Here is a 23010-nt window from a genome sequence, read left to right as displayed (position 1 = left end):
ACTTCCACCACTAGAATGCTGTGCTCAACAGATGACCATCTGGCCCTTACTCTAATGATCCTTGGATGAAGGGCAATATAGAAATTTAATAAACAACAACAATAACATCTGTTGAGGGTGAGGGAAGGCAATGAAACTGGTCACCTTACCATTGTTAGGTCCTTCTGCTCCTTGAGAAACTTATTCTTAACCTGCTGGGGTGCTGTCAGCAAGTCTGAAAGGCAGAGTGAATAGAAAGGGTCGTTCTTATATAGGAACGCCAGGCAGATCCTTGGATCAGCATCCATGGCTGTTTCTTTGATTTCTGTCTTGAAAGTGGTTGGGGAAACAAATCTCTCTCTCTCTCTCCTCTTCTGGAATTACTGGACCCTTGGCAGACGTGCAGAAGAGACTTTGCTCTCAGATGGAGTGGGAGGCGGATGACAAGGATATCCTGGTTGAAGCTGGCTGGATATATATCCCCACCAGCCATGCACAACACCAGCTGCTAAACATTCACCCGGTCTTTGAGGGAGGTCAGGCAATTGAAGCTTAACCTTTCCGTACAAAGCTCTGGTAATGCCAAGCTTCTCTTCAGTGTCTCTTTTCCCAAGCTTGCTTTTAAAAAGAATATTATAGACATTAAACACTTTCCAGTGCTGTCTAGAGTTGGCTATATCAATTGCAGGCATAAAGTCTATTTTGGCTGTTTTGCTTCTGCTGTTGTTAGGAGAGGTGTGCTATTAATATATATATATATATAATTGAATGGGACTGCACTGTTTAAGACAAACCAGCACTATAGCTTTATATCACAATTGAAGCGCATTATTTTCTTCAAAGAATTCTGGGCACTGTAATTTGTTTAGGGTTTGTGTTGGTTAAAAGAATGGATTACATTGGATAGTTCAGACATCCTGGGCTTAGAAGGTCATGATTCAGCTGGCATGCATGTTTATGGTATGGGAAGGCGAAAATTTACAAAGGTTTTACAAACCATTTTCTAAGGAAGAATTTGTATAGAGTTTGGGAGAAATATAAAAGTCTGCTGGAAAAGAAAACACCTTTATGGCTATCTTCTATTGAGGCTATTACAATAAAGAGAGTTAATATGGATAGATAGTGGGCAACTTACAGGGAATTGCTATACAGTGGTAAGAACTTAATTCGTTCTGGAGGTCCATTCTTAACCTGAAACTGTTCTTAACCTGAGGTACCACTTTAGCTAATGGGGGCTCCCGCTGCCGCGCGATTTCTGTTCTCATCCTGAAGCAAAGTTTTTAACCTGAGGTACTATTTCTGGGTTAGGGAGTCTGTAACCTGAAGCGTATGTAACCTGAAGCGTCTGTAACCTGAGGTACCACTGTACTTTACAGAGGGGGAACCCAAACTGAAATAAATGGAAAGTGTAAGGAGCCATGTTACAGACTGGCTACAATATCATCAGTTATATGAAATGTTTAAAATAACAGGACAAATTGTTTTTTGGACCAAAGCTCACAATTTGAAAAACAACTCCTGCAAAATAAAGAGAAACCTTTATCTAAAATGTACAATTTGTTTAATATTGTACATTTTAGTGGGACTGGGCAATATATATAGGACACAATATAGATTTTAATCTTTGGGGAAAACTTTGGAAGAGTGATCTGAAATTTACAGCATGTTATTCCTTGAAGGAGAATTACCTGAAAATGATTTACAGATGGTCTCTAAATCCGAGTAGACTTACTAAGATGTATAAGACTGAATCAGATAAGTGTTGGAGATGTAATGAGACTGAGGGTACGTTCTGTCATAAGTGGTGGACCTGTAAAAGGGTACAAGAGTATTGGGAAATAATTCATAATGAACTAAAAAAATGTTTAAAAGTACTTCTCCCCCCAAAAACAACAACACCAGAGTCCTTTTTGTTGGGGATAACTCAGATGGAAATTCCCAGGTGTCTGAAAAGGCTATTTATGTATGTCACTACTGCGGCTCATGTTTTGCTAGCCCCAAAATGGAAAACGAGTGAAGTCCTGACTAAAGAAGATTGGCAACCTAAATTGATGGAATATGTGCAGCTTGCAGACCTAACAAATAGAATAAGAGAGCAAGAAGATTGGAACATGTTTATTGAATATATGGAGGAAAATTGTGTTTATTTGAAAACTTGGGCAGCATTAAGATAAATTCAACAATGTAAATAAGTTTTGGGGACCCGGGTGGCGCTGTGGGTAAAACCTCAGTGCCTAGGACTTGCCGATCGTCAGGTCGGCAGTTCAAATCCCCACGGCGGGATGAGCTCCTGTTGCTCAGTCCCAGCGCCTGCCAACCTAGCCGTTCGAAAGCACCTCCGGGTGCAAGTAGATAAATAGGGACCGCTTACTAGCGGGAAGGTAAACGGCGTTTCCGTGTGCGGCTCTGGCTCGCCAGATGCAGCTTGTCACGCTGGCCACGTGACCCGGAAGTGTCTTCGGACAGCGCTGGCCCCCGGCCTCTTAAGGGAGATGGGCGTGCAACCCCAGAGTTGGACACGACTGGCCCGTACGGGCAGGGGTACCTTTACCTTTAAATAAGTTTTGATGGATGTAATAATGAAATACTGAATAGTTTAGTTTATATAAAATATGCAGCTATTTATGTTGTGCAAAATGAAGCATGGAAAGAGAGGAAGGGAAGTCATTGATTTTAAGGTTGTCTAAGTGAATGTCTAAGTGTCTAAGATGTAAAACAGAATAATAATAATAATAATAATAATAATAATAATAATAATAATAATTTCTTTAGGGTTGTAGCAAATTGTGACTCAGTAAGAGTTAAACTACACTGCCCAGAATTCTTTGAGGGAAATGATGTGTTTCAAATGAGCTTTAAAGTTATAGTGTGAACTCAGCCCCAGACCTGCTTAGCTTTAGCTCCATGCGTCTTCAGACCATTTCCATGTATACGGAAGACTGCAGTCTTATTTAGCAGAGGCTCTAAGGAGCAATGTGGGCTCTGCTCCATTAAAGTTCTTGCCGTAATAAGTTCTAAGAATGCTTAGTAAGCCCCACTGGACACAGAAAATGTAATTCCAAGTAGACACAGAAGGAGTTGCACTGTTAATCCGTTAGTGCTTAAGGTGCCATGGGGACTGCTTGTTTGAGTCTACTTCTGGCAGTTCCTCAGTGACATCCTCTGCTCAGAAAAGGAGAAGGTGGATCTATCTTTAAAGAGAACAGTGAGGGGGGGGGGAAGGTGTATTTTTGTAAATATATGTTGTATGGAGTTGTGAGTGTAGCATTATTGCTGTCATGGTGACATTACAGAGGAATTTGTACTGTGCCTGGGGTCCTGATTATAAATCAACACCTGCATATTACAGACTCACAGGGCGTAAGCATTGCATGGGGTCACCACAGTGCCATGGTTGAACAGGTAGAGACACATCTTGGTAAGAAATGAGGACTGTAAAGTGAGAAATCATTTTCTTCAGCTTTTCAGGGAAAGTAATCAGGTTCATTTACAGAATGAGGAGCTACAGTGTGGAATAATAATAATAATAATGATTGTTGTTGTTGTTGTAGATTTAGGTGGAAATGAGAAAAAGCTCTGGTGTTATCAGCATGCTAGTGAAATCAACACCAAAATTTCAGACCACCTTTCCCAGCAGTTTGATGTAAATGTTATATAACTTGGCAGACAGGGCAGAACTCTGAGGGACCCCGCAGACCAATGGTCAAGGTGTCAAACGAGAACCCCTCAGCACTACCTTCTGGGTGTGCCCGCCAGAACGGAATGGAGCCGTGGTAAAACTGTTCTTCCAAGTCCCATCCCAGCAAGGTGGCCCAGAAGGACAGCCAACAGGGACACACACAGTCCAGTCCCCAGTGTAAGACATCTACCAAGGCGACCAAAGTCATCTTTGTCCCATAACCAGGCCTGAAACCATATTGAAATGGATCGAGATGACCCCTTTCCTCCAGAAACCCTCCACATTTTCCAGTACCTTGCTCAAGAATGGGGTATTAGAGACTGGCCAATAATTATCCAATATGGTGGGATCCAGGGAGGGCTTTTAAAAAGAGGTCTTAAAACTGCCTCTTTTAGGCCTGCTGGAATTGTGCCTTGTTGTAAGGAGGCACTGACCGCTCGCCTTCACCCACTCAGCCAGTCCCCTGCTGGCCATTTCGATGAGCCAGGAAGGACAAGGATCTAGCACACATGTGGTAGCTCTCACATTTTCAAGGATCCTCTTCACATCCTTGGGCTGTGCAAATTGAAAAGTCTCCATTAACAATGGACAAGCAAAGGCCAAAGTTACACGCACCAGACTTGTATCAATTATAGTGTCCAAGTCAGAATGGATCTGAACAATTTTGTCAGGGAAGTGCTGAACAAATAGTTCACAGCGGGCCATTGAGTGGTCTAAACTCTCCTCACACGGGTCAGAGTGTAAAAGACCCCTGACCACTTGAAACAGCTCCGATGGACAGCTCCTCACTGGTACAAATGAGGCAGAGAAAAAAGATTTATTTGCTCCTTGCACTGCCACAGAGTAGGGCTTCAAAGAGGCTCTGTCCTGTGCTTGGTCAGACTCATTTCATCGCAGAGAACCAGGGGACACTCAGAAGTGATCCTGCCCACCGCCCGGGTCATTTCTCTGTTCCGGAAGTCCACCAGGGCTTTGATGGTCGCTTGCCGAGGTGACAGAAAACTCTTCAAGCGCCACCAGGAATCCATTCGGATCCATCAGTCTCCTGGGGCAGACCATCTTAATTGGTTGGCCCACGCTTGCAGAGGCTCTGAGTTCGAAGGAGTCTAACACCTGGCAACCCAGGTATATAGCTAGAATGCACCCCACAGATTGTGGGAATATTTAGGAGCGATAATAGCAAGTACTTCTTACTGCAGTGCATGGTAAAACTACGGAATTTGCTCGCACAAGGCAGTGATGGCCACCAACCTAGATGGCTTTAAATGAAGACTAGGCAAATTTAAGGAGGCTATTAGGGGAGAGTGTTATTGTGCTCAGATCTTGCTTGCTGGTTTCCCACAGGCATCTGGCTGGCCATTGTGAGAACAGGATGCTGGACCAGGTGGGCCACTGGCATGTTCCCTCTGGCTTTTGAATCAATAAAGGTGCCAGCATGGCCAAGAACATGGGTAGGCAAACTAAGGCCCGGGGCCTGGATACGGCCCAATCGCCTTCTAAATCTGGCCCACAGACGGTCTGGGAATCAGAGTGTTTTTACATGAGTAGAATGTGTCCTTTTATTTAAAATGCATCTCTGGGTTATTTGTGGGGCATCGGAATTCGTTCATATATTTTTTTTCAAAATATAGTCCGGCCCCCCACAAGGTCTGAGGGCTAGTGGACCGGCCCCCTGCTGATAAAGTTTGCTGACCCCTGGCCCAGAAGATGCCAGTGTGGTTAATTGGAAGAGCCAGCTTTCCTTCTCCTTCTCCTCAGAGGAGGATGGGGACCTTCCTAGAACTTGTGGTCTCTCTCCAGCTGCTGTTGGTCTCTCTTGCCTTCCATGCTACCAAGTCCAATAGATACCACCCACCACTTAAGCACCTTAGGATGCTGGCGGCCACATGGGGGCTCTGAAGTGGAAACCATGGCACAACCTCCAAGCCGTGGCTCCCCCTCCAAACATGGGAACTATAGTTTTTTGAGGGGCTCTGATTTCACAGAGCTACAGTTCCCAACACCATAGCTAGAGCTCCCAAGATACTCCGACTGTTCAAATGGTTCATGAAGCTCTTTGACAGCACGGCGTGGGCGGTGCTTTGCCGCTACAACTCTGATAGGGGTTGCTTTAAGAACAGGCACAGCAGCAGGCCAAGAAGCAAGCCAACTCTGAGAGCCCAGAGGGCAAATTGCATTTAACTTAACCTCCCCCCCCCCCCCGTTGTTAAAAGGTAAAGGGACCCCTGACCATTAGATCCAGTCGTGACCGACTCTGGGGTTGCGGTGTTCATCTCGCTTTACTGGCCGAGGGAGCCGGTGTACAGCTTCCGGGTCATGTGGCCAGCATGACTAAGCCGCTTCTGGCAAACCAGAGCAGCGCATGGCAACACCGTTTACCTTCCCGCTGGAGTGGTACCTATTTATCTACTTGCAGTTTGACATGCTTTTGAACAGCTAGGTTGGCAGGAGCAGGGACCGAGCAACGGGAGCTCACCCCGTCACGGGGATTCGAACCGCCGACCTTCTGTGGTTTAACCCACAGCGCCACCCGCGTCCCGTTGTTAAAAGGTAAAGGTACCCCTGCCCGTACGGGCCAGTCTTGACAGACTCTAGGGTTGTGCGCCCATCTCACTCTAGAGGCCGGGGGCCAGCGCTATCCGGAGACACTTCCGGGTCACATGGCCAGCGTGACATCGCTGCTCTGGCGAGCCAGAGCCGCACACGGAAACGCCGTTTACCTTCCCGCTAGTAAGCGGTCCCTATTTATCTACTTGCACCCAGGGGTGCTTTCGAACTGCTAGGTTGGCAGGCGCTGGGACCGAACAGCGGGAGCGCACCCCGCCGCGGGGATTCGAACCGCCGACCTTTCGATCGGCAAGCCCTAGGCACTGAGGCTTTAACCCACAGCGCCACCCACGTCCCTTGTCCCGTTGTTAGGCACGCCTTAATATTGGAACATACCATTCACGCAGAGGGGTGGAGGAAAGGAGATTTGACACTAGGGACTTCAGACTGCACTCTTTGCTGCTTTATTGCCTCCCCCCACCTCAACCCTGTGTTAATCAATGTACGTAGTGAAACACTCTGGGCTTGAGTTTTTTGGGAGGTCTTCTCCCGCTTCAGAGCCGGGCAACGTGAGGTGGTTCCTCCCAGCCGTTTCCACAGCAACCGAGGGACCCGTTCTCAAAATGGCGCCCGGCGAGGCCTCGGCTTGGCTGCTCCTTTCCCGGTGCTGCGGCGGCGGCGGCTCGCTTTAGCGGCGGTTTCCCCTCGCCATGCTCGCCCGGCGGCTCCTTTGGGGGCTGCTGGCTTTTTTCGGGGCTGGAGCCCAGGATGGGAATCCGGGTGGGTAGGAAAGAGCAACGTACTCTTCGGCGCTTCTCCTGTGCATTTGTTGGCTTGGCTGTAAGCTGCCCTGAGCAGGATGAAGCAGCTAAGAAATTCTAGCAATAGCATATGCGTGACAGGCAGAAATCTTGCAGGTGCAGGCGGTACCCCACTTCGTCCCCTCGCCGCGCTGGGTGAAAAGCCTCACCTGTTTTGTTTCTGCCTGCCACGCAGCTGTGGAAGCACAGGAGCCCGCTCAAAAGGCGCGCGTGTTGGGGAGCAAACAAATGACACCTAAAGCCTTAGGAAACAAGGCCCTTGAGGTGGTCATTTTTCTTTTGCCACCCTGCAAAACTCTTTATTAACTGCTTCCCCTCCCTCTGCCCAGCCTCCCAGTATGTCAGAGCTTGTGCATTGCAAGTCAGGCAACGTTTCTTTTCCTTGTGCTCCACAGTTCAAAGGGATCCCACAGGGCATCAAAACAAAAGGTGCCTCTGTTCTATTACGTCTTTCTGTAAACTAGCCCCAAAAAATTTCTTAAGACTTAATCACAAAGAGCTTTCTACTTAGAGGGGTCTGAAATGAAATCCCTAAAAGGGGAGAAATTGCCTCTTGATAATAACAAAAAATATTGTGTCGCTTGGAAGACTTAACAAATTTATTACGGATAAGCCTTTTGTACACTGCAGTCTCCTTCAGCTGATGCATGGGGTTATAGTTATATGCTGGATTGGGTGCAGGGATTATAAAAAGTGAGGTCAGAGGGATTGAAATGCACAAAAGTACGGGCAGTGATAAAAATTTTTTATTCCACAAGTGCTAATGTTGATTTATATTTGTAGGTTTTCAGCCTCCCTTTATCTACATGTCTGGGCCTGTAGTCACTGCTTCTTTGGTGAGCAATCCGTCAGATGTTTTCAGTATTGCTGTGGCAGACAATGAAACAGGTAAGATTCTTTTGACACTGCTTTTTCCCCAAATTAAGGTACCCCTGCCCGTACGGGCCAGTCTTGACAGACTCTAGGGTTGTGCGCCCATCTCACTCAAGAGGCCAGGGGCCAGCGCTGTCCGGAGACACTTCCGGGTCATGTGGCCAGCGTGACAAAGCTGCATCTGGCGAGCCAGAGCAGCACACGGAAACGCTGTTTACCTTCCCGCCAGTAAGCGGTCCCTATTTATCTACTTGCACCCAGGGGTGCTGCTTTCGAACTGCTAGGTTGGCAGGCGCTGGGACCGAGCAATGGGAGCGCACCCCGCCACGGGGATTCGAACCACCGACCTGACGATCGGCAAGTCCTAGGCACTGAGGTTTTACCCACAGCGCCACCCGCGTCCCCCCAAAATTGGATGTGTTTAAATACCATAGAAATTGTGGGACCATTTTGCTGTCTCAAAGATCACTTGGGACTGAGTACATGAACTTTCCTACTTCTACCATCTCTCACAGTGATGAAGTGAGAGAGAAGAGTAAATCCGAAAGTATACATATTGCTCTTTGCTCTCTTCCAGGAATGTTGCCGCTTGCAGATTGTACTGGAAGAAACAAAACTGGTGACTGGAGTTTGAATGTAACGTATCAAGGGGTTAGTAGAAAAATCCCATAAGCCATCCTTCCATTGTGGTTCAGTATTTTAACTGTATACTTCTTAAGTACTCCATTGACTCTAATTTTGTGCATTTTTGAACTATGGGATTAGCCTGTGACTGCCTGCCATAAAGGACTCCTGCCTCTCACATAAGCGAATATTTATTTTATTTGTTTGTTACACTTGCATACTCTCCACCAATTATGTCTTCTGCATGGTTTGCAATTTTTTAAAAAATTACAATATACAATAAAAAATTTAAAACAATAAAGAACTATAAGCAATACAAATTGCACAATCAATTTAAAACCAACAAGGTGATAAGAAATTGATGCAAAAAAATTAAAACCATCAAAAATACATGCCTGTCACAAAGGCTTGTTAAAATGAGAACTGTACAGTTAACTTAATCCCACACAGAATCCCAAATAATATCTCTGTGGTTGTTTCACACATGTATCACTGATCATTGGGTGTTTTCCCACTAGCATTGCAATACTAAACACATTTTGTTTGGTGCTTGTTAATTATTGCTCTTCCAGGCCCCCCCCCCATTTAATTGACAGAGAAACTGTCAATTGGTGACAGAACTGACTGGTGTTAAAGGTCACTTTTCCAGCAAGATGTGCTTGAAATTTGTGTGATGTTTAGTAAATGTATTACCTGCCATCACACTGTGTGTTTCAGAATGTTTCCAGAGTGATGGTATCTTTGACCAGGAGTCTGCAGCTGTGTACTTCCAATCTGACCAATTGCTGCACAGAAGCCCTCTGCTTGGTTGAAGCTTTGCAAGTCTCGGCTTGTCGAGACTCGGTGGTGGTGGCCCATCTGTTGATCCAAGCTGAAATATATGCTAATACGTCCTCAGGAAATGTGACAGGAAAAGGAGAAGGTATTTCAGTCGCTGTTGCTTTATGTTATATTTTAGAGTTTCCTTTTCTGCTTCTCTGTGATACTCTGTGTGTATTTTCACTGAGGCTTCAGCCTTTTGATGCAGCAGTCCCATTAGACTTCAAAAGTCCTATATAAGTATATGGAGAAGAAGCAACTTTGCCTACAAAATGGAACAACTCTCCACCCTGCACCGTATTTGCCTCTGTGTCTGTGTGTGTGTGTGTATCTAAAAGTTCAGGGAGAGGCAGGCTGGGGAAACGCAGTCAGATGGGCAGGGTACAAATAATCAAATAATTAAAATTATTATTGAGATTGAAATGCGGTTGATTTCCCAGCAGAACCAGTGGAGTGGCCCTGCTCCCCATGTTTTCCCCACTGCAGTCAGATGGACTGGCTGCCACTAGATAACAGCTGTGGGGTGGGGAGGAGCGCCTTAAGTTTCAGAGCTGAAGTTATTTTTCTCCTTTTTTAAATAGATAGTACAACAGTGATCCCCAATCAAGTGTTTCAGCCACTGGGATCTTGTCCTTGCAATCTCACTGCAGGAGCCTGCGATATCCGTTGCTGCTGTGATTTGGTACTATTTCTACATTTAATTTTGAAAACTTTCTTCATTGTAAGCATTCTTAGGGAAAATCTACAAAAATGCCTGCAATATTATTTGCGAGAGAACTTTGTGTTGTTCTTTATATTTAACACTATGACACAATAAGCCAACAATGGTTGTAACTTCTGGTCTTCAGAAGTTGACCTAATTTAATAAGAAGGAAAAAAATATGAAAAAATGTGGCTGATGGCTTTGATAAGCAGCAGGGGTGACCTCCGCAGTGTCTGCCCTGCTTACCTTTTCTTTCTTAAAAAGTGCATGCAAGATAAGTTCATGCAGGCCTCTTTGTCCATCTAGCCCAGTATTTTCTGCTCTGGATGGAGTGGGTCTTCTGGGTTTTAGGTGTTGTCTTTGGCCCACTTGCTACCTGTGATCCGTTTAACTCAGGTGTGGGGAACCTTTGGACCTCTGGATGTTGATGAGCTATGACTCCCATCATCCCTGCCATTCAACATGCTTGGGGAGGCTGATGGGAGATGTAGTTCAGTGTGTAGTTCCCCACACCTGTTTTACCTGGATGTGCCAGGGATTGATGAATCTGGGACCTTCTGCATGCAGGGCATGTGCTCTGCCACTGAGCTACAGTCACTCCCCAAAGCTTGTGCTTTATTGTACCACGTCTTTTTAGTTTGGCAAAAAGTAGAACCTTTTTTCCCCCTTTTCCTTTTCCTAGGAATGCACCTCAGAGATGAAGCAACTGTTCAATGGGTCGTGTTTTAAAGGAATATTTGGTGGGGATGTCAGTCCACCTTTTGACCAACTGTGCTCTGTCCAGACGGGGAACAACGCCCCTGACTGGTTTCCCTTCCTATGTGTACAGTCTTCCATTAACAACACACCTTTCCGGGGTTATTTCTATCATGGGGCTGTGTAAGTATGGAGACTTATCTGGGATATGTGCGTTCCTGTGAGATAGTCCCTATCCAAGTGCATGCAAGTGACCCAGTTTCTCTCCACCTCTCATGCTTGCACAGTTTTGTTAATTTTCTCTTTTCGGTATGTTTCCGGCAGTGGAATTACCTCTTCCCACCAATTCCGCCATCCAAGAATATTTTTAAAAGAAACAATGAGCACTTTATGAACCTTTCATTCTTATAAAACTTATTTATTAAGACATTTATATATCACTTTTCATTGTAAAATAAGTAAGGCACTTTATAGAATAAAATTAATGCAATAAAACAGTAAGTTACTAAAAGCACAAGATATCCCAGATACCCAGAATTTCCAATTGAGCCACTACTGAAAGGTAGTACTTAGGGAATGCCATCGCAAATAGCTATGTTTCAGACAACCAGCATTACTGTAGGTGCCTGCCATACCGAATATATTTGCTGCCAATCAGGTGCTTTTCAGATGTTTTGGTCTGCAGCACCTAACAGTTGCAACCAGCACAGCTGTGCTGGCTGGGGCTGATGGGAATCATAGTCCAAAACGTTTGGAGGTTGACAAAGGCTGGAACAGAGCTCTTCCTCCTTGTCCTGGTTTTTGCTTGGGTCCATGCAAGCTGGGGCTGATGTGAGTCGGTCCAACAACACCTGGAGAGCTCCATGTTCTCCATCCCAGCTGTTCCCTTTCTCAGCCCCATGCTTTATTCTTAATTTTCTCACACAGGCTATACATTCTCTTGTTTCCTGTTGCCACAGACAGGATAATAAAACATATTTGGGAGGAGGGAGAGAACCAGCTACAGAGATCTTCAAGCTATTACCCACTGCTCCCTCTTAGTCCATGTGCTGAGCAGATCTTGCTACCGCTACAGACATTAGAAGAGCCTGGCTGTTGGATCGGACCAAAGGCTTGGCAGCTAGTCCAGCATCCTGGCTCCAATGGCAGCCAAGCAGAGTATGGAGGAAGCAGTCCTCTTCCGTTCTTCTTTCCCTCAAGCTGATACTGAGTGGCATTCTGCTGTTTTACACGAATGTTACTTTTGATCTATCAGTGGCCGCTAGTCTGACTGGCTACTCAGCCATCTGAGCTAGAGGCTATCATAACATCATGTAGCAATGTGTTTGATGACTGAAGTACAGTATGTACTTCTGAATCAATACTTCTTTTTATCAGCCCTGAATCTTCTGATCAGTTTCATTGAGGGAATTCCTGAGAATTATAAGAGAGAAAGAAAAGCTAATCTCTCTGTCCTCTTTCTCTACTCACCAAGCATAATGCTGTGATTCTGATCTTTGGGGCTGGCATAGATGTGATCATGCTCCCCGCTGTGGAAGTGCCATGGTCTGATCACTACGCTCTGAAAGCCAAGATTGACTTCCCGCTCCTCCCTGGCTCGGGTGGCGAACCTATTTGGGCTCGTCCGCGAAAACTGATGGATCCTGATAGATTCCGACAAGCCTTGCGAAACCCTGCTCCTCCTGGCGACTCATTAGATGACCTTGTTGAGGACTGGAATAACCGGCTCTTGGCAGCCATTGATGAGATCGCGCCTAAGCGCCCTCTGCAACCCCGTCGAAACCGGGCACCTTGGTTTACTGAGGAGCTCCGGAAAATGAAGCGGGATCTCAGACGGCTAGAGCGAGTATGGCGACGAACTCGTGACGGAGCCTCAAGAACATCTTATAGGACGCTTATGAAAGCCTATGAGATGGCTATGAAAGCTGCTAAGAAATCTTACTTTGCAGCTTCCATTGCATCCGCTAGCTCTCGCCCGGCACAACTTTTTAGAATAATTAGGTCAATAACGTCCTTAGGAGGACAACCAAATTTAAGCACAAATTCGACCCACAGCTGTGAGGCATTTGCGAGCTTTTTTGCGGAGAAAGTCCTGTTGCTCCGCCGTGACCTCCCTGCCAATTTAGATACAGTGACTGAACTGGAGGCCCCTCGACTGACTTCGGGTCCAGTGTTGGACCATTTCGATCGGATACTCCCTACTGATGTGGATAGATTCCTCCAAGTTAGCAGGCCCACCACCTGCCTCCTTGATCCGTGCCCGTCTTGGCTGATTAGGGAGTGTCCAGATGTTGCGCGGACCCCCCTGGTTGAAATTATCAATTTGTCCCTTGACACGGGGACATTCCCAGGGGAACTGAAGGAAGCTGTGGTGTGTCCACTCTTAAAGAAAACTTCATTAGATCCCTTAGACCTATCCAATTACCGCCCAGTTTCAAATCTTCCATACCTGGGTAAGGTAATTGAGAGAGCGGTTGCTGAACAGCTTGGTAGGTTTCTGGAGGAAACATCGGCATTAGATCCATTTCAGTCCGGTTTTCGTCCTGGTTTTGGGACGGAGACGGCTCTGGTTGCCCTAACAGATGATCTCTGTAGACAACTAGATCGAGGCGGGTCAGGACTGCTGATCCTTTTAGATTTGTCAGCAGCCTTTGACATGGTCGATCATGATCTTCTGGACCACCGCCTCGCAGACGTGGGGATACAGGGCATAGCCCGTAACTGGTTGTGCTCTTTTATCTCTGGTCGGGGACAGAGGGTGGCACTAGGGAGGGAAATGTCATCGCGCCACTCCTTGGTGTGTGGAGTGCCGCAGGGTGCAATTCTCTCCCCGATGCTTTTTAACATCTTTATGCGCCCCCTTGCCCAGATTATCCGGAGCTTTGGGCTGGGCTGTCACCAATATGCTGATGACACTCAGCTCTATCTGCTGATGGATGGCCACACCGACTCGGCCCCGAACACACTGACCAGATGTTTGGAAGCTGTAGCTGGATGGTTTCGTGGGAGCCGATTGAAACTAAATCCTTCGAAGACAGAGGTCCTATGGCTAGGTCGGGATGGCATGGGGATGAGGGACCAACTCCCTTCTCTTGCGGGGGCCCAATTAGTGCCATTGCCTTCCGTTAAGAGTTTGGGTGGAATCCTTGACGCCTCCCTTTCCATGGAGGCGCAAGTTACAGCAACAGCCAAGGCGTCATTTTTCCACCTTCGCCGCATCAAGCAGTTGGTCCCTTACCTTTCCCGCCCCGACCTGGCCACAGTGATCCATACGACGGTCATCTCCAGGCTTGACTACTGTAATTCGCTCTACGCAGGGCTGCCCTTGAAGCTGTCCCAGAAACTCCAGCGGGTACAGAATGCTGCAGCGAGGCTCCTCACAGGGTCTCTGCCATGGGAGCATATTCACCCAGTGCTTTTCAAGCTGCACTGGCTCCCAGTGGAGTACAGGGTCAGATTTAAGGTGCTGCTTTTGACCTTTAAAGCCCTTCGCGGCCTAGGACCCTCGTACCTACGGGACCGCCTCTCCTGGTATGCCCCACGGAGAGTCTCAAGGTCCATAAATAACAACACCCTAGTGGTCCCAGGCCCTAGGGAAGTTAGATTGGCTTCAACCAGAGCCAGGGCCTTTTCAGCTCTGGCTCCGGTCTGGTGGAACGCTCTGCCTCGTGAGACCAGGGCCCTGCAGGATCTGATTTCTTTCCGCAGGGCCTGTAAGACAGAGTTGTTCCGCCTGGCCTTTGGCTTGGAGCCAATTTGATTCCCTCCCTCCCTCTCTTTCTTTTTTCTTTTCCTTCTCCTCCTACAATGAGGCTACATTTTAATATTTTAATGTTCCATTATTTTAATGTTGTATTTTACTTTGTTTTTAAGTTGTAATCATTCATCTTGTTTTTATTATTGCTTGTAAGCCGCTCTGAGCCCGGCTTTGGCTGGGGAGGGCGGGGTATAAATAAAAATTTATTATTATTATTATTATTATTATTATTATTATTATTATTATTATTCTGCAGAAACTGAAGGCTTTAATAGTATACAAATGTGGGTTGTGTTTTTTTTTAAAAAAATGTTTTTTTGCAGTTCTTCACCCCGAGTTTCTTCATTTAAAGTACCATTACAAACCATCCCAGGAAAACTTTCCAGTGGTTACAGACAAGGAGATCCAGTTATGACTGTTCAGAATGGCTATTTTACAGTTCCTCAGGTAATGACAGCCTGCTTGAGTGAGTGACGCCCCCCCCCCCCCACCTTGGCTCTTTTTGTGTTTGCTTAGAGCAGTGTGAGGGACCTCTGGCTCATGGGATAAATGGCACCCACCAAGCTCCTAAATCAGGCTTTTGGGAGTCTCCCTCGGTCACGCCCCTCCTTCCAAAACACCTGCTGCCCCCTGCTGTGTATCCCCTTCATGTGCTTTTGCCTGCCTGGAATTTATCTTTGAACTCTTGCTTGCCTGGTTGAAGAAACAAGGGATGTAGAGGCTGTCTTTTGTGTGGCTGGACTACAGTATGACCTACTGTACAAAGATCAGAGCCAAACCCATTGCTGCTGCTGCTTTTGCTTCTAGCTCTGCTCAGTTTTGCCTCTGACTGCACCCACCACTGGAATGCAGCCCCCACCCCAAAATTGTCCACTGAGGAAGTGGCCCTCAAGATGAAAAAAAGGTCTCTACTGCTGGCTTTGAGCTTGTTTAGGAGAGAAAACAAATTTCACAAAAACAAATCTGATGTTCAGCTCTTTTCTTCCTATGTGATGCAGCAATTCATAGCTGGGCAATGTGCAAGAAATGCCCCTGTTGCCTTCCTTCAGAATTTTGAAGCCGAATGTCTCAGCGCTTGTGATGGAGTGGGGAGCACGCCGCCTAACATAGCAATAAACAGCGGTACTGGAGGTACGTTGGGGTCAGAAATAATAGGTTGCTCTTTGCTCCATCAGAATGAGGTTGATTGAAGTGTTATTTTCTAATACCTGTGCCCATTGTTTTCAGGCATGGCTGCCAGGCTTAAACTGTTCTTTATCTTCAAGAGTAAAATGAAGTAAAACGATGCAAGGTATAATTTGACCTGGCTCTTCTCCCAAATCGTACTATGCGCTTGCAAACACTGATCCACCAACAATAAATACATACATGTAGGTCGAACTCAAGGTAGTGTGCCTAGAGGTCCTAGATAATTTCCTGTCTGGGTACTGACCACAACCTGAAGACCTGCTTAGCTTAAACAAGATTGCTGCATTCTCTGCTTTCAGACCATGCCCTGACAACAAAGGGCACTATCAGGACTGATAGTGTCAAGTCATCTGTTGAAAAGAAGAAAGAACTGCAAGTACCTCCTCCCCAACCAACTGGTTGCTAGGTTCAGGAATATGCAAGCTGCATATCCATCATTATTTTTATGCTGACAGGCCTGTTCAGTACAATCTTAGATGAGCCAGTCATATTTTGCATTGTTTTGCATGATTTTATGTAGTGCAATACCTTGATATTTTATGAGTGGGAGATATATGAATACGTCTATAAATAAATCATAATCTTCCCCCCCGTGCAAGTTATGCTCTAGAAAACCATCTGTATGTCTTATTCTGCATCTGGGATCCCCCTTGCTGCAATTACAATCTGCTTTGTTGCAGGTTGTTTTTCAGACTTGTTGCACTCAATAATCTGTTTTCTTGCCAGACAGCATCAAGCCACAGGTGACCCATGAGAGGACAGACACTGATGTAGGGAGCTGCCCTGGCAGAGGTAAGTCTGTGTTCAACTCTCTCTGTAAATCACCAGATCGCTAGAGCTTTCTTTAAATTACAATGAAGTTCGGATTTCATACAAATTGTTTTTTTTGTGTTCAGAATGCAGAAATGTGACCTTTGGAGAAGATTATACAATCATATGGGAAGGCAAGAGAATAATAGAAATAAAAGTCACCGTCGTTTCTGGAGCAGTATGTCCAGAAGGTACCATCATATTTCTTTTTTGCATTCCTTGCTCAGTTTCTCTCCCACTCCCAGTCCTTGTTGTTTATATGGCATAATCTTGAGACATTATTGGAGTGTGACATGAAAGAGAATTTTTTTTTAAAAAAATAATATTTATTAAAAGTTTTATAGTTACAGAAAAAAAAAGTATAAGAAAAAAAGCAATAAAAAATTAACAAACAATACATCGAGAGTAGAAAGAAAAAACAATACATCAAATCAACAAGAAAAAACAAAAACATTTGAAAACACATCCAATTTCCGTATCTTTATCTTTCATTTACTTATTTCCTCGACTTCCTCACACCTCCCTTTTTTGTATTCTAGTTCAAATTAGCTAATTCAGCAAATCCTTTTCCTCTTTCTCAATTTTTGTTCTATAGTTTATCTTAACACAGTCTAAATTTTCCACTTTAGCCCATTAACAATCAGTTTTTGCTTAATTCTTTATAACATTTCTGCTAAAACCATATAATTTCATTCCAGTATTTTTCTAACATTCCTTAATTTTACAGTATTTCTGTAAATATACTTTAAATTTTTTCCAATCTTCTTCCACCGACTCTTCTCCCTGGTCTCGGATTCTGCCAGTCATTTCTGCCATATGAAAGAGAATTTTCAGCTCGGTGGCTGGTAAGATGGGGCCACCTGACCCCCATGGCATACTGTTTCTAAACCCAAGGAGAACTGGTGATATTGAATGTGGGTCTGCTGTTCAAATAGAGTGAGGAGGGGAGCAACATTTCTTTTTGCTGCCTCTGCACTTGGGTTGCCTCAAGCCCTTTCTGAACGTGCCAAATACTTGCTCTATCCAGGTCTACGTAACTTCTCCCACTTGCTTCAGAGGCAGGAGAATGGAAATGGCTTAATGCTTGGTCTATTTCAGTAGGTGGAGCCTCCATCAACTCCAGTCATGCTTGCTGTGAGACAAAAGACCTCTCAGGAGGGCTTTCACAGACCTCTAGCTCTGTGCAGCAAAAGAAGTTCACTGGATTTGACATTTGTTTACCTGATTTTGATAAGAAAAGATTCTGCCACATGCCTGCTATATGCCCCATTGCAAGAAAAACCAAGCAAAAAAGAGCAGGACATCCTTTGTGCTGGTTGTATCATATCCTGAGGTTCTTCTCCTGTAGCTACAAATACTAAAGGGTTGCCCTGTAGCCATAGTATATGCTGTGTATCCAGAAAAGTGCACATCTTGCCCTCTGCAGTGGTGTATAGAAATCACAAAAAGATCTATTTAGCTTTGAAATGATCTGTACATAAACAGAGAAATATCAGTGAGTTTTAAAGGATGCAGTATTGTATTAGTTATCAAAATTTAGGTTATGATTTGTATGATAATTGCTGAATTAAAGGTTCAACAGAGTGGTATTCCTCCTTTTCATTAGCATTTATTGTGTATCCTTTTCCTTTTTCAGAAATACTGACACAGAAATTCACAGTCAACTTTGTGAGTGTAAACACTACAAGCAGAGAAGAATTGTCTGGGAATCCAGGTGAAAAGCCTCATTGGTGGTGTTTATATGCTCGCCAGAGAAAATGCAACATATTTGTAATGATGTATGTGGGGAGTGAAAATGTCAAAACCTGATGCTTTGGGTGTTAACTCTAGGAAGACTTAAGGTTGCAATCCCAACCCCTCACCTGGGTTTAAGCATTAAATTCCATAAAATTTACTTATGAGCAGACATGGCTAAGAATGCACTATAACACAGTTATTTGACAGTATTGCTTGTCAACAATGATTAACATCTATAAAACTTCACACAAAACCATCTCTTTCTGTATAGGTTATCAAATTGGCAAACCGATTAGAGCAGCAGATCTGAATTCTTCTGATGCTGTCACCATTTTGCAACTTTGGAAGCCTGGTACTACATTTTGATATGGAGTGTTATAGAACCGTGATACAAATGAACATTTCAGAATTAGGTTTATCACCCTAACACTAATTTCAATCTTCTATACTGTTTGGTTAAGGTAAGCTGCCCAGAGTGGCTGGGGAAACCCAGCCAGCTGGGTGGGGTATAAATAATGAAATAATAAATAGATAAATAAATAAATAAATTAAATAAATAGTTTATTATTATTATTATTATTATTATTATTATTATTATTATTTATTATAACAGTGTAATTGGAGTTGAGATGTGTTTTGTTGATTCGAAATATACTGTAAAACTATAAATATGTATTTATCTGATCTATGGCAGATATAGAGATAATGAGACGCTGTTTCTACCTAAAGCCTTAGATGGCTTTTCTGCTTTTGCTTCTGATATCATACCACTTTCCTTTGAAATGCTTCAGAAGGGAAATACTGAGATCTGCCATTTAAAAAGCTTTCCTGAAACAGCGTTATAGTCTTGGTCCTGTGTAGAAGTGCTCTGTGACAGCTCAGTCACTTCAGCTTGGATTGAATTAAAACATCTCTGTTTCTAATGGATGTAAAAAGGTGTACTCAGTAAGATCTCAACATTATTATTTTATTGTGCACCTTAGTAATTTTTGTTTAAAAATTATATTACATCAAACTGTAAGCAAGAACCTGAAAAAGATATGAGGTTTTCTCAAGCAAATACTTCTGTTACATAGATGGCAAAGGCTTGTGTGCATCGGCAGGTCTCACACCAATTTTGTTCGGACTAAATTCAATCTCTGGATGCATTTTAGAAGTTGATCTTAAGGACAACTGCAATCAGTTGAGGTGAGATGGAGTGTTTTCTTCCCTTTTTCTACTTGTGGAAAGTCTGAAGTGATGAGGGAGTTTTAATCTCACATTGAAATTCTATCATTGGTTACATCATAACACTTAGCCATGGTTTCTTTTAACCATGGTTTGTTCAGCAAACCGTGAATTATCAAAGAGATGAGTATCCAAGCTGCAGCTTGTTTCTCTAAAGTGTGTTTTGATTTCCTGCTGGCTTTGCTTTGTGCTTTTAGTGTGCGTTGGACAACCAAACCATGGTTAAATAGGGCCATTGTGTAGTTAAAATAAGGCACCAACAAATCATGGTTTCAAATTGAAGTTTGTTGCGAGAAAACAGACTATGGTTAGCTTGTGGGACTTGGTTTGGACGATAAAACAAACCACACTTTGGCTAAACAAAAATCCCAGGACATTAAAGGAGAGCAATGTTTTCATCAACAAAGCTGCATTGGTTTCTGCTACCCTGAATAATTTATTTTCAAGTGTGGATAATTGTAATGTTCCAAGTTCTATTATTGCAGGGAGAATGTTACCAGAAGACTTAATTCGTTGGTGCAAGCTACTCATGTCGGAAAGAGAGGGAACTCCTCTACTAGCGCTCCACATGATTGGGTGGAAATTATTTGTGAGTACCAACATTCACTAGCATTGAGTCAATTGCTGAGTTTTCATTTAGTTAAGTCATTCCTATCAAAAAATTAATTTAATAACATATGGCATAACCACATGTATAAACATTTTGAGATAGTAACATTTTAAACACCACAAAGCATGACTATTTTTTCCATATTAGATTCAAAGTTGTGCAGTTGAATTTTGATATTTTATAACAAATGAAATTACAGAATAATTGTTATACTGATTGGGGGGCCATCGGATGCAGTGGTGTCATGTGGTCCCAGGTTAAAGTCTGAAGACACATGAGGTCCCCTCCTTGCAGAATCTAAGCAGGTCTGGGTCTGATCAGAACCTGGATGGTTCTGATCCTAGGAACTGTGTGTGTGTGCTGTCTTGAAAACAGGCAGGATGTAGATGTAAGAAAATAGTATCTCCATGTATTTAAGAGTATAGGGTTGCTCTGTTTTCTGGAAAGCATGATTAATTATTCTGTCCTCTGTGTGTTTACTCAGCAGGTCATCTCATTGTGTTCAATTAGCCCTGCCCCTTAAAAAAATGAAAACAACCACATTGCCCCTTTTCCCTTGTAACCTTGAAAGAAAAAGATAAGCTGTTCAACACTGTTCAATAGTTTCTCAGAACAATGTTTCCCCCCATTAACAGATTTAGATACGTTTGGTGCAGATACAAATGCAAGTTTTGGAGATTTGAAAGGGATTTGCCTTGATATTCCTACCCACTTGAATATTCAAATTATCACTGCTGATGTTGGAGCAGTAGAAGGGATTCCACAGCAGGAGATAGTTGGGGTACAGGTCAGGTACGTAAGAAAACTAGCTATGTTCAGCAGAACTGCTTTCTTTTCTTTCACAGATTTACAATGGTTTTATCCATTGTGTTATACTCTGCACTGGGTGAGAAGAGTCTTGGGTCAATAAAAATACATTATGCAAATTAAGTAGATTTGTATTGTACCAATCTCCATTTTCTGCTAGAAGAGGGGCAATGCAAGGTGTTATGCTAGACACTTGAGCCCTGGGAATACTGTAACTTACAGTTATTTATTCAATTCAATAAATTCACTACCTGCTCACCTAGATGAAGGCAAAGGATATTAAGATTGCTACCTTTTAAATGTTAGCCTAATTGATTACAATGCTCCCATCTAATGTTCAAAATCATTACAAGAAAGTAGGCAGTTGAAGTGAAATGCAAGTGTAAGATTGACCTTTGTACTTTAAAGCAGATCTAACTGGTCACCTTATGTAAATATATTGACAAAATCAAAGCTGCTATAACAGCATGTAGCCTAATATTGTAGTGTTGTTGCTTGAGGTTTTGTAATACAGATTTTCTCTTCATATTTAGCATTTCAACAGTAACCTGGCAAGTTCAGTGTCCAATTGCCTGTGAAGATAAAGCCAGCTCTCTTTCTATCTCTGCTGCAGTGCAATTTATTAAAATACCAGCACAACCCCCTGTTCCAATGACAAGGTAACCCTCTTGGATGCTATGTTACTCTAATTCTGTTAGATATGTTAATACCTCTGGTTGATCTGATTTACATCCTGTGCTCTTTTAAAATGTTTTTTTTTGGGGGGGGGCTATTGGGTGGTTGTTTTTATTTTTATTATTTATTTTGTGGTTTTATATCTTGATTTTATTCTGTGAACCACCCTGAGATCCCCAGGTATATAAATCATAATAGTAATAATAATAGCATCAGTTAAACATTGAATTTGGCTTAATAGAAAAAAGGGGTAGTCGTTTTGATACCTGAGTAGCTTGGCACAGTGTATGCATTGGACCGGGGTCACCAACCTTTTTGGAACAGAGAGCACATTTTGAATTATGTGAAAGTGTTGTGGGCACCAGTCACAAAATAGCTGCAGTGGGCTGTGACATAACAATATGGCTGCCATGGGGGCATAGCAATAACACAGAATTGGAACAAGTAAACACCATTGCTGCTCCCCCCATGCTTACTAAGGGACGTCAGCTGTGTCCTGCTGGTCCTGATTGTGGTGATTACACAATAAGGATATATCACACACACATACACTGCCTCCCTCCCCACTGTCTATTAACAACAGCTAGCATTCCCCAGCATCAGGAAAAACTTACAAATCTAATAAAACAACAACATCCATCTGACTGTAAGACTTTATTTTAAACTGTTTTGCAGATTTCAGATTAACTACACAGAATATGACTGCAAGAGGAATGATGTTTGCTGGCCAGAACTTCTTTATCCCTTGACACGCTACTACACTGGTAAAAAGATAGAGGGAGCCTGGTGGTTTCTTGACAAGCATTCAGATGGGTTATTTACACAAGGGTGTCGAGCCTCTTTAAGGTGTTGCTGGACTCCAGTTCCCCATCATCCCTCACCTTTGGCCACTCTGGCTGGGGCTGACGGGAACTGGAATCTAAGGAGGTTCCTTATCCCTTACAGCTTACAACTAAATAATTTGTAGGTGTTCTAGATTGGGTTATGTACTAATTACAGGAACTTCTTTGCTCAGTATCAGTCCGTGCTATATTTGCAGTCAGGTGAATCTCATTGTGAGACATTCAAATGCGACATCAAGTAGGGCTTTTACGGCGGTGGTTCTGGCTTTGGAATGTCAGGACTCAAGACACAAATCAGCTGCCATGTCATGTTATTACTACAATTGATTGCTGTTTCGAACTGTCTTTCAGGAGAACCGTACTCTCAGACTCTTGCCAAAGGCTTGATGCTGATATTTTTCATACTAGTTGCAGCTGTCCTGAGTGATCCTTGGAGGAGAATCCACAGAGCATGGAACAAGAGATGAATCTTCAGTTACCCAGAATAAAGCCAGCATTTTGTTAGTGCTTTTCTATACTTTTAATATGTGGTACTGGATGGAAAGAGACTTTTTAAAAAATGTATATTTTTCTAAGGGCAAAAAATAAAAAGATAAAAGTATTTGCAAAATGACAG

At 43.6% G+C, this 23010-nt stretch overlaps 2 protein-coding genes across 8 annotated transcripts in view; one reads left to right on the top strand and one right to left on the bottom strand.

The window, feature by feature from the left end:
• Window positions 1–23010, bottom strand: part of LOC310666892 (uncharacterized protein) — a 34464-nt gene that overhangs the window by 6550 nt on the left and 4904 nt on the right. The window contains exons 2-3 of one of the 5 annotated variants that reach the window (XR_014506056.1): window positions 1668–1789; window positions 150–214 (exon numbers count right to left, since the gene is read on the bottom strand). Coding sequence is in view for 1 of the 5 variants with exons in the window: in XM_083418450.1 (XP_083274576.1) it covers window positions 150–214; window positions 3335–3347 (78 nt within the window). In the remaining 4 variants the exon portion in view is untranslated. Of the gene's footprint in view, window positions 1–149; window positions 215–1114; window positions 1511–1667; window positions 2111–3334; window positions 3386–23010 lie in introns of those variants that run through there. The other 4 variants (XR_014506058.1, XR_014506059.1, XM_083418450.1 and 1 more) reach the window with 4 other exon arrangements.
• Window positions 6596–23007, top strand: TCTN2 (tectonic family member 2). 3 transcript variants are annotated; one of them, XM_083418292.1, is made up of 18 exons: window positions 6596–6707; window positions 7810–7914; window positions 8477–8550; window positions 9241–9445; window positions 9924–10024; window positions 10728–10924; window positions 14822–14945; window positions 15497–15629; window positions 16413–16478; window positions 16583–16687; window positions 18133–18210; window positions 18505–18585; window positions 19310–19421; window positions 19946–20049; window positions 20706–20862; window positions 21411–21536; window positions 22228–22316; window positions 22746–23007. In XM_083418292.1, the coding sequence occupies exons 2-18, from the start codon at window positions 7833–7835 to the stop codon at window positions 22859–22861; spliced, it is 1950 nt and encodes a 649-aa protein (XP_083274418.1). In that variant the 5' UTR covers window positions 6596–6707; window positions 7810–7832; the 3' UTR covers window positions 22862–23007. The 3 variants fall into 3 exon arrangements, with proteins under 3 accessions (XP_083274418.1, XP_083274417.1, XP_083274416.1); XM_083418291.1 differs by having other exon boundaries at window positions 6601–6985; XM_083418290.1 differs by lacking the exon at window positions 6596–6707 and adding an exon at window positions 7283–7455.

The sequence above is a fragment of the Podarcis tiliguerta genome (assembly GCF_965153285.1).
Source record: "Podarcis tiliguerta genome assembly, chromosome: 16".
Lineage (NCBI taxonomy): Eukaryota > Metazoa > Chordata > Lepidosauria > Squamata > Lacertidae > Podarcis > Podarcis tiliguerta.
The sequence above is the reverse complement of the archived record's forward strand: the minus strand, read 5'-3'. Positions and strand labels throughout refer to the sequence as shown.

Excerpts from the sequence above, each read along its gene's own strand:
- TCTN2 (XM_083418290.1), top strand. The coding sequence starts at position 7,365 with ATGTCAGAGCTTGTGCATTGCAAGTCAGGCAACGTTTCTTTTCCTTGT. Across the intron at positions 10,025-10,727 it reads TCCGTTGCTGCTGTGATTTG|GAATGCACCTCAGAGATGAA; the intron begins GTACTATTTCTA and ends TCCTTTTCCTAG. Across the intron at positions 16,479-16,582 it reads AGGGAGCTGCCCTGGCAGAG|AATGCAGAAATGTGACCTTT; the intron begins GTAAGTCTGTGT and ends TTTTGTGTTCAG.